The 13,972-nt window shown below is 48.3% G+C and overlaps 2 protein-coding genes across 3 annotated transcripts in view; both read left to right on the forward strand.

The window, feature by feature from the left end:
* ARHGEF9 (Cdc42 guanine nucleotide exchange factor 9) overlaps positions 1-13,972 on the forward strand; it is a 199,209-nt gene that overhangs the window by 66,761 nt on the left and 118,476 nt on the right. The window lies entirely within an intron of this gene.
* Positions 2,619-2,803, forward strand: LOC134504334 (uncharacterized). Its single transcript, XM_063313494.1, has one exon. The coding sequence runs from the start codon at positions 2,619-2,621 to the stop codon at positions 2,799-2,801; it is 183 nt and encodes a 60-aa protein (XP_063169564.1). The 3' UTR covers positions 2,802-2,803.

The following is a 13,972-nucleotide window of genomic DNA, read 5'->3' on the forward strand; positions in this document are numbered from 1 at the left end:
GATGTTTATTGGTTGGTAGATTTGCTAGCATGCCCCATCTTCTTTTTTAATGCTCACCAGCTGTTGGATTTCAATCCCCATCTTTCTCTCTAGGAATTGATAGGGTTGGCTTTATGATCATGTCATCTGCTTTTAAAATTTTGATTTGCCAAATGGAGGCTCTAGAAAGTGGAATCCTCCTTGGTCTTGCTTCCCTGCTGAGGATTTCTTCATTCAAAAGGATTTTTTAAAAATCACATCTTGCTGAGGGATCCAGAGCTGTTAACCCTAAATCTAGAAGGAATCATTAAAATCCACAACATAGTAATTGTTGGATGCAGATGAATAAATTAATGGCTAAACAGAGACTCCGATAACAATCATAAATGTTTTAAGGCACAACAAAATGTAGAGATGCAACTGTTAAGGATAAGCTGGATTTACATTTTGTGGTAAGCCATACCATGGGTTGTTTGGATATAACTGCATTGTGCAACGGCAGCCAGTTCTGGTTTAGTCAGCTAGCCTTGGTTTAGCATAACACATGAACAGACTCATGCAATTGTCTATGTTCTCTAAGGACCAATTTCAACACAGACTTCTAAAATGCATCCGTGTGAATTTGAAGTGGCAGCAACTTCTTTTTAAGGGAGAAGATAAAGTTTTTTTAAAAAAAAATGATATAGAGCAGTGTTTCTCAAACTTGGCTTCTTTAAGACATGCTGGCCAGGGGATTCTGGGAGTTGAAGTCCACACATCTTCAAGTTGCCAAGGTTGAAGAGCACTGATGTGAAGGAGTTCAGCTCTGGCCGTGAGAAGGAAAGCGTTTGTTCAGTCCTGGGGGAGTAGAGAGCATGGGAAAGAGTCTGGGAACGTCCCCGCCTTGACTGTGTCGTCCTTAAAAGGGAGGCTGTTGAGGCTCTGGACAGGCTTTCCTATCACAGCAGAATAGCATTCCCGGAATCCCTGCAGTGTCTGTTTCTTGAAGTGGCCTACTTTGAAGGGCTGGCAAAGAGGGGGGAAAAAGAAAAGAGATCAAAATAAGGATTAAAGAGAGAGAGGAAGGAAGGCAGGCTGGCAGGATAGATAAAAGGACCTGATTATCTGAGTGATAATCTCCCTCCCATGATTTCTGCCCATCCTATATGATCCAAGAGAGCCTGTTTGGTCCAGTGGTTAAGGCACCAGGCTAGAAACCGGGCAATTGTGGGTTCTAATCCTGAAAAGCCAGCTGGGTGATCTTGGGCCAGTCTCAGCCCTGGGAAGGAGGCAATGGCAAACCACTTCCAAAAAACCTTCCAAGAAAACTGCAGGGACTTGTCCAGGCAGTTGCCAGGAGTCAGTGGTGACTTGAAGGCACATTTACATTCATGCATGATCCAGACACGTTGGGTCCCATCGATTAAACAGTGCCACCTGATGGGACTCAGGAAGGTCGCCTTCTCTGTTGTAGCACCGGCCCTCTGCAGTGGCCCACCTCCAGGTTCCAGTGGGTCCCATCCTGCTTTTACTTAAGTGAACCCCTGAGATGTGGCTCTTCGGCCAGGCCTTGGGTGAGGAGTCCCTTTGGGGATGACCGTTTATCAGCAGAGCGCCATTTTGCTTTTTAATTTTGCTTCAGTCTTGTTTTTATACTGTTTGTGCTGTATGGTTTGAAAGCCACCTTCTGCGCCATCCGCCCAGAATCACGATGGAGCCGGGCAGCTGCTAAAGCCAACCAAGGAATAAGTAAAACAGAGGGTGAAGCAAGAAAGATAGAAAGAAAAAAGGAGAATAAAGAGACAAAGGAAAAGCAACGGAAGCAAGAGGATAAAAGGAAGACAACATTAGGAGGAAGGATGGCAGGAGGGGGAAAAGTTAAGATAAAGTGGATCTCGGCTTCCATTCAGCTTGGCACTGTGATTTCTGAGTGGTGTCCTGGCCCAACACGACCCAGGCCAAACCAGGCAGAAGTGCCTTAAGGTCAGGCAGGGTCCTCTGTGGCTGCCACCTGTTGGCGCAGGGAGACCAAGGAAGAGAGGAGGAAAGAGGTGAGAGAGGAGGAAGGATTTGGAAGTGAAAAGGAAGGAAAGGAGGAAGGGAGCCGCTTCTCTTTTTTTCCTGTCTCCCCCCACCCCCTCCAAAAGAAAAAAACCTCGGTCGCCTTTTTGCCGAGGCGCGGAGTGGCCAAAGGGACCCCTCCGGCGAGAGCGCGAAGGGGGCGCCCGCGGAGGCGAGGACGGACCCCGGGCGCCGACACTCCTTCGGCGGGTGGTCGGGCGGGCGGGGGGGGGGCGCGGGGCTGGCCGCCGATTCCCTGCCCGGCGCGCCCGCGCGCGCTCCCCGCCTTGGCTCGGCTCGGCGGTCCTTGGCGCATCGGCGGCGGCGGCGGCGGCGGCTCCGGACCGGCGCGAGCCAGGGAGCGCGCGCGCGCCGGAGCCAGCGGCGGCCTCCCGAGCACCAGGCGCGCGCCGGCCGCCCCCTCCCTGCCTCCCTGCCTCCCTCGGCGGCGGCGGCGGCGGCAGCAGCAGCCCCCCTCCCTGCCTGCCCGCCCGCCCGCCCGCCTGCCCGCCTGCCTCCCCCAGCGGCGGCGGCGGCGGCGGCGGCGAGAGCCGCGGGCCATTTCTTCGCAGCCGGCTGCCGTCGAGCATGGTGGCTGTATGGACAGTCTGGCCGAGCAGCGGTTGACAGCGCCCGGCCTGCCCGCCCCGCCACACCTGGAGCACTACAGCGTCTTGCACTGCACCATGACCCTGGACGTCCAGACCGTGGTCGTCTTCTCCGTCATCGTCTTGCTGCTGCTCGTCAACGTGATCCTCATGTTCTTCCTGGGCACCCGCTGAGGGACGGGGCGCGCGCCCTGCGCCTGCCCGCCCGCCCGCCTGCCCGCCGGGCTGCCCTGCCCGCTCCTCCGCGCCCGGGGCTGGAGGCTGGCAGAGGCGGCGGCCCGCGCGCCGGCCCCGGCACCAGCCGCGACCCCCGCCCGGCATCCCGCCGACCGCCGCCGCCGCGTGCGGAGAGCGCCGGCCCGCCCGCCCGCCAGCCGGCGAGGGGGAGCCTCCTCGGCCCGCCGCGGCGCCGCTCGCCGGCGGGGACTTGCTTCGCGGAGGGGGCTCCGAGCAGCCGCGAGATTCAACATGGCCTCGCTGTGAGCTTATGACGTTGGTACCTTCTCCCTCCCTGCCTCTCTTGTCGGGTCGCGCCTCCCCGGGTTCCCCTCGGGCCGGGCTCTTCGCCTCGCACTGGTGTGTGTGTGTGTGTGTGGGGTGGATTGGGATGGGGGGCTACGCTGGCATCCCCCTCCCCCGCCTTCGGGGATCTAGACCCCCCTGCCCTTGCAAACACCGCTGTGCGTGCATGCATGTCTGCATAGTACATGGGAGCGTGCATGCACCCATCTTGCCATAGGTCCATGTACACGTGCTGCATGCAGACCGCTCAGCCCGGCCGCCCCGCCGCCGTGGCTGCCGCTGCCTTTGCGCGACGCCGGACCCGGGTCGAAGAAAGCTTCGGGGGGCGGGGGGGGGGAGGGAGGCTGCCTTTGCGCTGACTGCTAAGCTTGGGTCGGCTTCATTGAAAGGGGGGGGGGTGTTGCCCCGTTGTGTGAATCCAGCCCCTTTGGTTACCTGACGGTTCGGTTTATGAGGTGGACCCTGAAAAACGGTAGGACCTGATTCAGAAGTCAGGCTAAGTGTATTGTAGGAAAGGGGCTGGCTGGAGGAGAGAGACTTTTTATGTACAGTGCTTTCCATAGGATGACCAGTGGTCTGGATTTTCTGACAGATAGATAGATATGAATATATATGAGATATATATGAAAGTGATCCTATCGAAAGGAACAGTACATAAATGGTGTGCGATGTGTATATGTGTGTGTGTGTGTGTTTGTGCGTGCACGCGCTTGAATATTAAAAATCCAGACTGCTGATCCTTTGTGGCTTAAGATAAGCTATTCCTTACAGTACCAAGTGCAAAAGCTTCAGAGGTTACATTTGGTGTCCGTGAGCTGCTAAAGGAAAGGGAAGATGGTGAAAAGCTTGAGCCAGAATTGAGGAATTGGGTATTAGCAAAGTGGGGTGTGTGTGTGTGAGAGAGAGAGAGTCTGTTGCCTTGCCACTGAGTCTTGAATCCCCAACCTCTCAGCCTCCTTCCATGCCTGTTTGGTCCCCCAGCACTCCTCTCTGTCCCCCACATGCCGAAAATGCAAGCCGGCTGCTGGGGCAAGTTTCCCATCTTCACAGATAGGTAGAAAAAACTGTAGAGGGTTTTGGTTTTTAAAAATTTGCTTTTCCATCCCTTTTTTAAAAAAAAGGGGGGGGGAAGGGAAGGGAGTGAGATACAAATCTTTACCAGTTGCAAAGGTAACAAGATGCCAGATGGGAAGCTGGGCTGACTTAATTTACATGGATTTCTTTCAGAACAGAACTCCTGAATTGCATGTTACCAGATAAGCAAAAGATATCCACTGGTCTTTCTGCTAAAAGTGGTCCAAAAACAGGGAAAGGGCTTAGCATAGCGGGAGTGGGCAGCAAAACCATGTGGGCTGCAGTGAAGGTAATACATAATTTCACCTTTCATAGTGTTGCCTTTTATTTTATTTTTATTTTTATTTTATCATTTTGCCTCTTGCAAGACAGTTTCCCTGGTGTTCCTGTGGCGCAAACCTTTGCAAATTATCACTTTGCCTGTTAATAAGGACTGCCATAACTATAAGTCTAACCAAATTCAGCCAGGAACGCCTCCCCTATATACAATATATCACAGAGGAAGGCAGAGTTAGACATCTGGAATATGTTTTTTTAGGATTTAAATATAAACTAACAGCAATCACAAATGTTCAGAGTAAAGTACAAATTAGTCCTGTGCTTAGTGGTAGGGGATGCAAATGGGAAGAGAAAATCTATCACTAGAAAGTCTTTTTTTAAAAAAAAAAATCTAACCTATCTGTAGTCATTTTTTTGCCCTGCCTCATTTTTTTCTTGCTTTCTTTTTCATTTCAATATTTCAAAAGACAATAGAGACCCTTTGAGGTCACTTCCCAACTTCCCTTCCTGCTTTTTGATTCCTTGCAGTTTCAAATGAGGGTGCTTTGGAAATAAATCAGAAATATCACAGATAAGCTTCTTAAGCTGTCAGAGGCAGAAAGAGAAGCTTGGAAGCTTGTGTGCCTAGAGGGATGTGAATCATTAATATGTGTACGGATGGATGGTGTGGATAATAATAATAATAATTATTGTTTAAGAACCTGACAACATTGTAATACTGTAACATTACATTTTACTAGCACTCTTCAGAGCATGCTGGCTGGGGGATTCTGGGAGCTGAAGTCCGCACATCTTAAAGTTGCCAAGGCTGAGAAACAGTGTTTTAGAGTTAAGGCTTGAATTGCCAGGAATCTCAGCTTCTGATAGACCTTTCTTTTCTAGTTAAATACTATCCCTCTCTTCTTACCCCCGTATTTATTCCTGTGACCTTAGGATATGAGAAGGAGATCTTTAGATTCTCTGCCCCCTGCCCCAGGCTTCTCTTTCTAGGAAAAAGTTTATGGGAATGAATTGTGTTTCCTTTTTTGATCTTGGATTGATGGAGAATTGGCCAGAGGGATGACAGAGTTGGAAGAAGGAAGCAAAGTCAATCTGGCCACCTCAGAATGTTACCTCTGTCTGTAATATTTGAACAAGTTTATCCAAAAAATATGGTGGTGCTTAACATGAGTCAGTGTCACCATCAGCATCACGTTGGTGGGCAATTCACTCCCCGTGTCTCTGGGTGGCATTCCATCATTTTTTGCACCATCCGTGAGCCCTTTGGAAGGAGGAGGATACGTGGGATGCATTTCAGCCAGTTTGGGATCTTCTCTGGTATATTAAATTAGAGATGGAGATTAGCTGATGGTTACAGGCAGGCATGCTGCTCTCTTGCTTGAGAGTAAGAAATGCCCTATGATAGATAGATACCTACCTGCAGTAGACACACTCTCTCTAAACAGCAGAGCTATCCAAAATGTCAGGTTTACACATGCTGTTAAATCACATGGAAGTGTAAAGCAAGTGTGTTCTAAGAGGAAAAGTTGAAACAGAGGGAGCTGTGGTCTTAATTGGGTCAAGGAATTTATGTGCGAAAAACAGCTTGTGGCCTTCCATGTGCTTTCGGCTCTGACCTCTGTCATCCCCAGTCAGTGCACCCGGGGCCAGGGAACATGGGAGTTGAAATTCTAAAGCTTCTGGATTATTGCAAACTGCCAAATCCCGTTGCAAATTTTAACCTAAGTTCCAAAGAAGCCAAAAAGCCACTGGGAGGAATCGTCAAAAAGCAGTTGATGACTAGATTGGGGTTTTGACAATTACAGAAGCAGCGCTGTATTTCGTCTTCCAATTATTAGGGCTATCAATAGTAATGGCAGAACACTCTGAGGGTGGGCCAACTTTTGTGGTGAGCTTTGGGCAGCCCACTGTTTCAGCAGGCTCCAAATCCTTGCGTTGGCCTAAGAAGGTATCTCTGAAATGAACGAGGCTTCCTCAAAGAGGCATGTGCCAAATTGCGGCTGGCCAGTCCATGTGCACCGTTAGAGGCCGTCTGTAGAAAGACAGAGAACCCCAGAAGGCGAAACCTACACATGAGGAATTGAAAAAGTAAAACTTTGGTGGTCCGAATGTAGTTAAGCCAAAGGAGCTAGATTTTGTCGCCTTATCTTCGCAACATGGAAACACAACCCTGGAAATCAACACTGCAGGAGATCAGATCTTCCCTGAATTTTCTTGCAGACTCGAGTTTCTGTTTACTGGCCCAGGAAGGAAGGAGCTCCAAAATTTGACATTTGCTGCACAGTTTGGGGAAGTCCAAGACCCCAATATTCTGTTGAGCAACCCCCCCCCCCCGCAACTATTCCAGTGCTTCATTCATGCTGCGCCTGTTCCTGGGGAAGGAAGGGGTGAGGCTGAGCCCGCACGCAGCACCGGACGCTGAATTGGTGAAGGTTTTGTCCCAGTACAGCAGTGCAAGAGATGAAGAGCAGGTCTGATAACGAAGGCTGCATGCATGTTGCAGCTGGAACCCGTCAACGGCTGAGTGGTTACTTAAAGCAGCATTAAAATTATTGGCTGCCATTTCCAAGCAGGAGGCTGTTGAGTGTATCATAGCAACCCCTGTATCAGTGGATGGCGGGTGTGTGTGTGTGTGTGGAAGGGGAGGAGGGAAGGAGGAATTCATTTCTCCTTAGCTGCAATCCGGTCCTTTTCAGCTCTCCGTCCTGTTTTAGATCAGAGAAGCATTGACACATTTTGCTTCCTCCCCGTTCTCTGGATGCATCAGGGGAAGGGAATAGCTCCCCACATTTCCCCACCGGAATGCATCGGGGCAAAATCCAAATCCGTAGAGCTCTGCGCGGCCGGTGGTGATTGAAGCTGCCTCTTCAAGAGGACGGGATAGACTATACCCCTTGCTATTTTTATTTGTTATTGTTATTGCCATCCGACCACCCCTTCATTCCCTGACCAGTCTCTCCTTATGCACCCCCCCCCCTTCAACAGCTATGTTTTGAATTTCACATGCCGAGCGGCACTAGTGATGGGAAATCTCCAAAATATTTTCGTCCGGTATTTTCTATCCTCCAATTAAAAGCTAATAATGAACTCTCTCTGCCACCAAGGAGAAGCAGAGCCAAAGAGGATTTGCTGCTGATCCCCCCAGTTCAGGCAGTGAGTAGAGAGCTGGATTCACCGTGTCCTACTCTTTCGGTGTGCAACGGCTGTGTGTGTGTGTGCGTGCGCGCGTGCATGCGTGTTGCGGGGAGGAGAGTTGGTCCATTGGAAGCTAACGGAGACGCGTCTCCTGTAATGTTCTTAAGAGCCGCATTTTGGCTCTTCCCACGTTCTTCCCTCTGTTCAGAATGTGGTTATATTTATCTCTGGATCAAGTATTCTGTGCACAGCCCAACTGCTGTGTATAATGACGGCAGGAAAATTGTCCCAAATCAATGTAAGTCTTATTTATCAAATAACGTTTATTTTAATGGGTAGGAGCCACCACGGATGGCTCATTGTCTGTTCCTGCCCCCTCCCCCCCAACCCCTTCCCTTCCCTGTCTTTTTCATTATCTTTCCAATGTAATGGGGTGCAGGATGCAAGGATAGAAAGGCTTCTGTTTGTTCTACGGGTAAATACGGCATGCTGGCCTGCTTGGGTGGGCTTCCTCATATCTCCCTTTCCTATCTGATTTGGCTTTCCTTGTGGGTGCAGCTCCCTGGGAGTGATGCAGATCTTGGGGGTGACAGGGGAGGGAAAGGTGGTGGGGAGCTGGAGTTCTTCTGGATGTCTTTGGGGTCCAGAATGGGGTGCGTTATTATTAGGGGCTGACAAGAAGGGAATTTGGCATATTCCATTCACCAACCATGACTGTGCTAGGGGGCTGGAATAGAATAGGAAGTCCTCCTGACCGGCCCATGTAAGGATCTGTTGTGTTGGGCAACCCTACTCCTTAGGGGGTTTTTGTGAAGGGCTAGCTTGTAACAACTTCATTGGCTTGGTGGCCTAAATCAATTTGCTCCATGACAAGAGAGAGGAAGGGGTCCCTTCACTTTTTCACCCAGGGGTGGGCTGGGAAGTGAAGCACGAGGACCATCTGATGAACCTTCTGCACCTGGAGGGTGTCCACCATTTAACCCTGGTGAGATGGCGTCACGTTCGGTGGTCAGCCACAGCCAAAGTGGATACTCTTGGCTTTTTTTCAGGCGCTCCTTTCCAAGGAAATGCTGTGCTGTACTTGGAGCTGTAGTGATTTATTTGCTTTTGCCTAAATATAGATGGTCTTAGAAGAAAAGCAGTGAGGGCATTGGAAGAGGGCTTGCTCTTTGGGTGAACCTTCCGTGACACCGAACTCCTTCTTGGAGAAGAACAAAATGGTTATCTTCTAAATCTTCCTGACTCTCAAATCTTTGACTTTACCTTGGCATCCCACATTGCACCGGGATGGTGTTTTCCTCCCTTTTTGTCTTTTGCTCTGCTTTTTTTCTTTTCCTTTGGAGAACATGAGCTTCTGCTTTAATGGACACCTTATTCTCCTTATGTGCCTTGAAGAGAGAGAAAGTCCTACAGAGACTTCCTCATTCTACCGATTATGCTATTTTTCAGTCGTATAAGCCTTGGCACATCTGCTCAGAAGGAAAATCATGATATTCAGCGGTTCCTCCTAGAAGAGCGTGCATTGAATTGCGGTCCCATATTTCATTATTGAGTTCAAGATGAGCAAAGTGATTTACAGAGTATTCACGATCAGATAGAAAAAGAATCTGGATCTGTATTAGTCGTTTTTAAGGCTGGGACTGTGCTAAGCCACGTTCTATAAAAAACTGCTTTTAAGGAGAGTTTATTGTGGATCTCGCAGTTCCGCTTCATATATAGTTTCATTCCAAGTCTGTGTTCTCTGTTCAAGCTTTAAGCTTCGAAAATCCTTTCCCAGGTAAAAGGAAAGGGTATTAGCACAATTATTTCCAAATTGTAAGTTAAGCCAAAATCCCGCTCAAATACATAGTTTTGGATGAAGCAGTCTTTTGCATTCTGTTATGGGCAGGTCTTTAAAGAACATGTATAAAAAAAATGAATGAGGCTCTTGGACAGTATTGTGATAGAAATGAAAGCATGGGCAGGTTTTTGATTTGCACAATAATGAAGTCAGTGCAAGGAAGCTTTGGTGTTTTCTTGCAACTGGGGTCTTCTTCCATTGGGCAAACCCAGGGAGTCCATGGATGCCCTCTGGAAACAAGCTGGGCCGTATTCAGGAGGTGTTTTGCAAAGAGCAGCTGGTTTTGCTTCCAACCACCATAGTAAATCTTGTAGGGGAATGTCATAAATTATTATCATGCTAATTACTAGCTGCCAATTCCGGGATATCTAGAAGAAAGGAAAAATCAGTTCTGTGCTGAGGAGGAGGAGGAGGGCAGCCCCACTGTGCTGTCACATGTCATACAGCAATGCATGAGGTCCTTGTTTGTGGAAAAATTACAGTATAAATATCACCCAAGAAGAAAGGCAAAGAAAGAAGAGAAAAAGGCAGGGATGCAGGAGTCCAGAGGCTGCATTGTCCTGGACCATGGCTTCATTTGTGTTGCGTGCAGTATTTTCATCACTGCTTTTGAGTAAACCAGGTTGCTGTTGATGCAACTAAATTGATAACTCTTTCCCTCCAGCAATGGATGCAATACCCCTTAAGGATTCATCCTATTGAAGCCTGTACTATTTTACTTCTGAGAAATCTTGCAGAGGTTCAGGATCCAAGCTGGTTTTGCCTGGAATTCTGAAAACCCCTGGGGAATTAACAGAACCTGACTTCTCTCTTTCTAGTTTCATCCATGATAAGTTGAATGGATTTTTTTCTGCCCTGTTTTGAAAGCAGGCATTTGGGACCTGGGGCAGACATAGTCCAGAGATTAGTTGCCAGATAATGTATAAAGGGTAGCCTCTCTCTGTCGGGGAGCTGGTATTGTTGAAATAATCTCAGCTTGTTTGGATTGGAGTTTTGGAGCAGGCTAGCCTTTGTTTAGCAATCTGCATCCTGTAAAATGTTTATGTGTCTGTTTCCCCCTGTGCTTGCCTGTAATAGGTTGAGATTCAGTGCCTTGCCCAAAATGGGAAGATGCCTTTCCCAGATGGTCTGCGCTTTTGTGACTTAAAAGGGGTCAACCCTAGCTGTGTTTTGCCCTGAGCTGTGAGCAATTGACGTGCTCAGTTGAAGCTGCATTTTAGGCTGCTCAGTCTTTGGAAGGAAATGCTACACACAGACTTGCAAATTTAGGAAGAAGCATTCCTGTGGCTGAGTTGGCATGAAGGAAAGATTCAGGAAGAAGGGGAGCTAGATTTTTGCCCAAGGCTTTGCTCCAGACTGTGCCAGGTTGCTAAAGACAGTCATAACCCAGGGGAGAGTCTCTTGAGCTGGAAATTATCTGCAAATGCTTGTGAGTTTCTTTGACTGACCTGTGATGACCCACTGGGGGGAAACTGCTTTACAGAGGAACCAAGTCCCTGATTCTTCCATTTCGTGGGAAATGTGGACATTCTGCTTCTGGCTGAATATGGGCTATAATTACCATTTAATCTTGAATTACCTGCCTGTGTGCCTGGCTATAGTAGTGAATGCAGTGTTGTAATCCATGACGTATTTGATTTCAGAAAGAATTGTCTTTGCGTGAGATAAGGCATTGTTTTAGTTTTCTTTGGGAAGAGCCTACTGTGTTATTTATTTAGTTATTTATTTTTGATTCAGCTGCCTGGCAAAGTTGACCTTTCTTAAGGCATGATGCTGTGGAGGATGTCTGGCTTGACATCAGCAAGAGAGGTAGAAGATGGATGAAGAGGTAACCCTGGGTGTGATTTGCAGCTGATCGAGGATCATTTCTGACTTCTTATTTTTTAATTATAGCAGCATGGCCAGGCTCAGACTCCTGAAGCAAATACAGCTTGGGCGGTGAGCAGTAGACTCAACATATGCTCAGAAACATCCCATTCTTTAATTTTTAACACACACCTCTCTTCTCCAGACATTGTTATGGACCTGGCTCTGATCTGAAGAACCTAGAATGCTCCTAAATAAAAGAAATGTAGTTGCTCTTGGAGGCTCAAGTCTATATATGATTTGCCCCCCAATTTAAAAAAAAAACACATGTGCATCTCTGGTCTTTTGATTCCCTATGTACCTAAGGCGAGTACATTTTGCTGAATAACTTCTTCTTGCTTACAAAATGGGATGCTTCTTGCTCCAATGGACAAGCAACCTACCAGACAGCTGTGGACTTCAAGTCTCAGCTGGATTGCAACTCCCAGAATTCCAGGCTGATTCAGCATTCTAGGACTGTCGTCTGAACACATTTACAGATGGAGAATATGTGTCCTTTCCCCCCTTTTTTCCCTCCTGTGCTGTAAATCTCCCTTTCTATTCTTATCTTCTGTCTGTGGCATAGCTCTGCATTTGCGCTAAAGCTTAACCATGATCAGTATCTCACGTTTCATTTTTAATAGGGGTTTCAAGCTTTCTTCTATCTCTAATCTCAGGTTCTGGTTTATGGAGGGAAATCAGTGCTTGTATTAACGTCCACCCCCCACCCCCAGGCTATTAGTTGGGATTTTCCTCCTTGCAGTTGTTTTAGCAAATTCTGATGAAGGGAGGGGAAAATCATGCTATGGCGGAAGAAGGGGGGGAAATACTAGAGGATGCAATGTGCGATTTTCTCAAGGCCCTAATTTTATTTGTAGATATTGTACAAAATGTAAAGCGGACCATTGCTCTCAGCATAAGTTAGAAAGCTGAGAACAAACCAATGATGACAACAACAACATCCAAAGAAAACTGAACTGTCTGGCCAAGGGACAAGAAATGTGGGGTACATGCTTGAAAAACAAACCAGCAAACCAAACCTATTTATTCTCAGAGACTGGTTTTTTAAAGAGTAACCTTAAGCACTACTGTTCTTTCTTGGAGAAGGGATATACATGGTTTTCACATCTTAAATGCCTCTGCATGACGGCAAGACAGACTTTCTCTTATGAGGATTGTTTTGGTACTTTCTATAAACAGGATTCCTCCCTCCCACATTAATTTTGCCAAGTTTTATCTAATTCTTTTCCAACAATTGGCTTTGTCTAGCCAGAGAGAGTTTGAAGATGACAGCAGGTCCCCAGTTTAAGAACATCCCAGTTTATGGATGACTCCTAGTTAAGAATGGACAGCCATAAAGACTATTACATTACAAATGTGAGATAAGTACAATGTTTCGGGTTAAATACACAATGCTACTTCGTGTATTATTATGTTTAAGATGTTTTAGTGTATTTGGCAGCATTTCTTTTATACGCATAGAAAGATACAATATATACTAAGACAAACATTTGACTAACTGATGCTAAATAACTGTTCCAACCTACATACAATCTCAACTTAAGGACAGACTTAGGAACAGAACTCGTTCTTAAACTGGGGACTTGCTGTCTTTTTCATCCCGTGTCACTATTGTAATATTAACAGCAACAGCGTTCACTTTTGAGCATCATTTCTGTCATGTTCTGGGATATGTACAGTTAGACAGACTGTCAGGGCCGGTTCGTCGTTTCCGCTTTCCTCTTCCTCGGTGAGGTAAGGGAAGTCCTTTGCGGCGGTTTCGCCCGTCGCGACTGGCATTTTCCTGGGTGCTGGGGTTGGCTTGGTTGGTGTCTTCCACGCGCTGTCCCTCGCCTTCGCTTTCGGGCAGACCGCCGCCTTGTGATCTTCCTTCCCGCACCTAAGGCACTGGCCCTTTGCGAACCGTCGGTCTCTTCCTTCCATGGCTGGGGTCTCGACTTCGCCGGTCCTGCAGCTGTGTGGGGTCCTCTCACCGCCTCTGCGTGCTGCGCTTCCCTCTTCACTTGGAGGAAAGTGTCCTGGGCGTCCTCTGCTTCCCCTGCCAGCCGGATCCACTCTACCAGTGTTGGGGTTGTTTCTGCAGAGTGCCCACCTGAGTACATTCAGGTTGAGCCCCTCTCTGAACTTCTCAATGAGGGTGGATTGAGACCATACTTCGACCTTACCGGCCAGGGCTTGGAACTCCATGGCATAGTCTGCCACGGAGTGCTGTCCTTGTTTTAGGGCTTTCAGGGCTCTTTTTGCCCTCTCCCTTTCCAGGGGGTCCCTAAAGTGCAGTTCCACTGCCCATAGGAACTCATTGCAGTCCTCAAGTTCCGGGGCGCCTGCCTGGCATAACTGGACATACCAGTCGGCGGCCCGTCCTTTTAATTTTATTGCTAAGGCATTTACCTTGCCTTTCTCTGTTCGGAAGTAGGGACCCCATTCCTCCATGTAGTTTCTTGCGTTGGTGAGAAAAAAGGAGAGTTTTGTGGGGTCCCCATCGAACTTAACGCCGAAGTCCTTGATCGCCGCTCTCGGTGGGCTCCAAGCCGCATCTGGGTGTCGAGGTGTGCTTCGGGCAGTTGGGGCTCCGTGGTCTCGCCATGGGGATTCCCTCCATCGGGCGTCGGGTGGTGTTGGTGCCCTC

The sequence above is a fragment of the Candoia aspera genome, chromosome 12, assembly GCF_035149785.1.
Source record: "Candoia aspera isolate rCanAsp1 chromosome 12, rCanAsp1.hap2, whole genome shotgun sequence".
In the NCBI taxonomy this organism is placed as follows: domain Eukaryota; kingdom Metazoa; phylum Chordata; class Lepidosauria; order Squamata; family Boidae; genus Candoia; species Candoia aspera.

Coding starts and splice junctions, on each gene's coding strand:
- LOC134504334 (XM_063313494.1), top strand. CDS start 2,619: ATGGACAGTCTGGCCGAGCAGCGGTTGACAGCGCCCGGCCTGCCCGCC.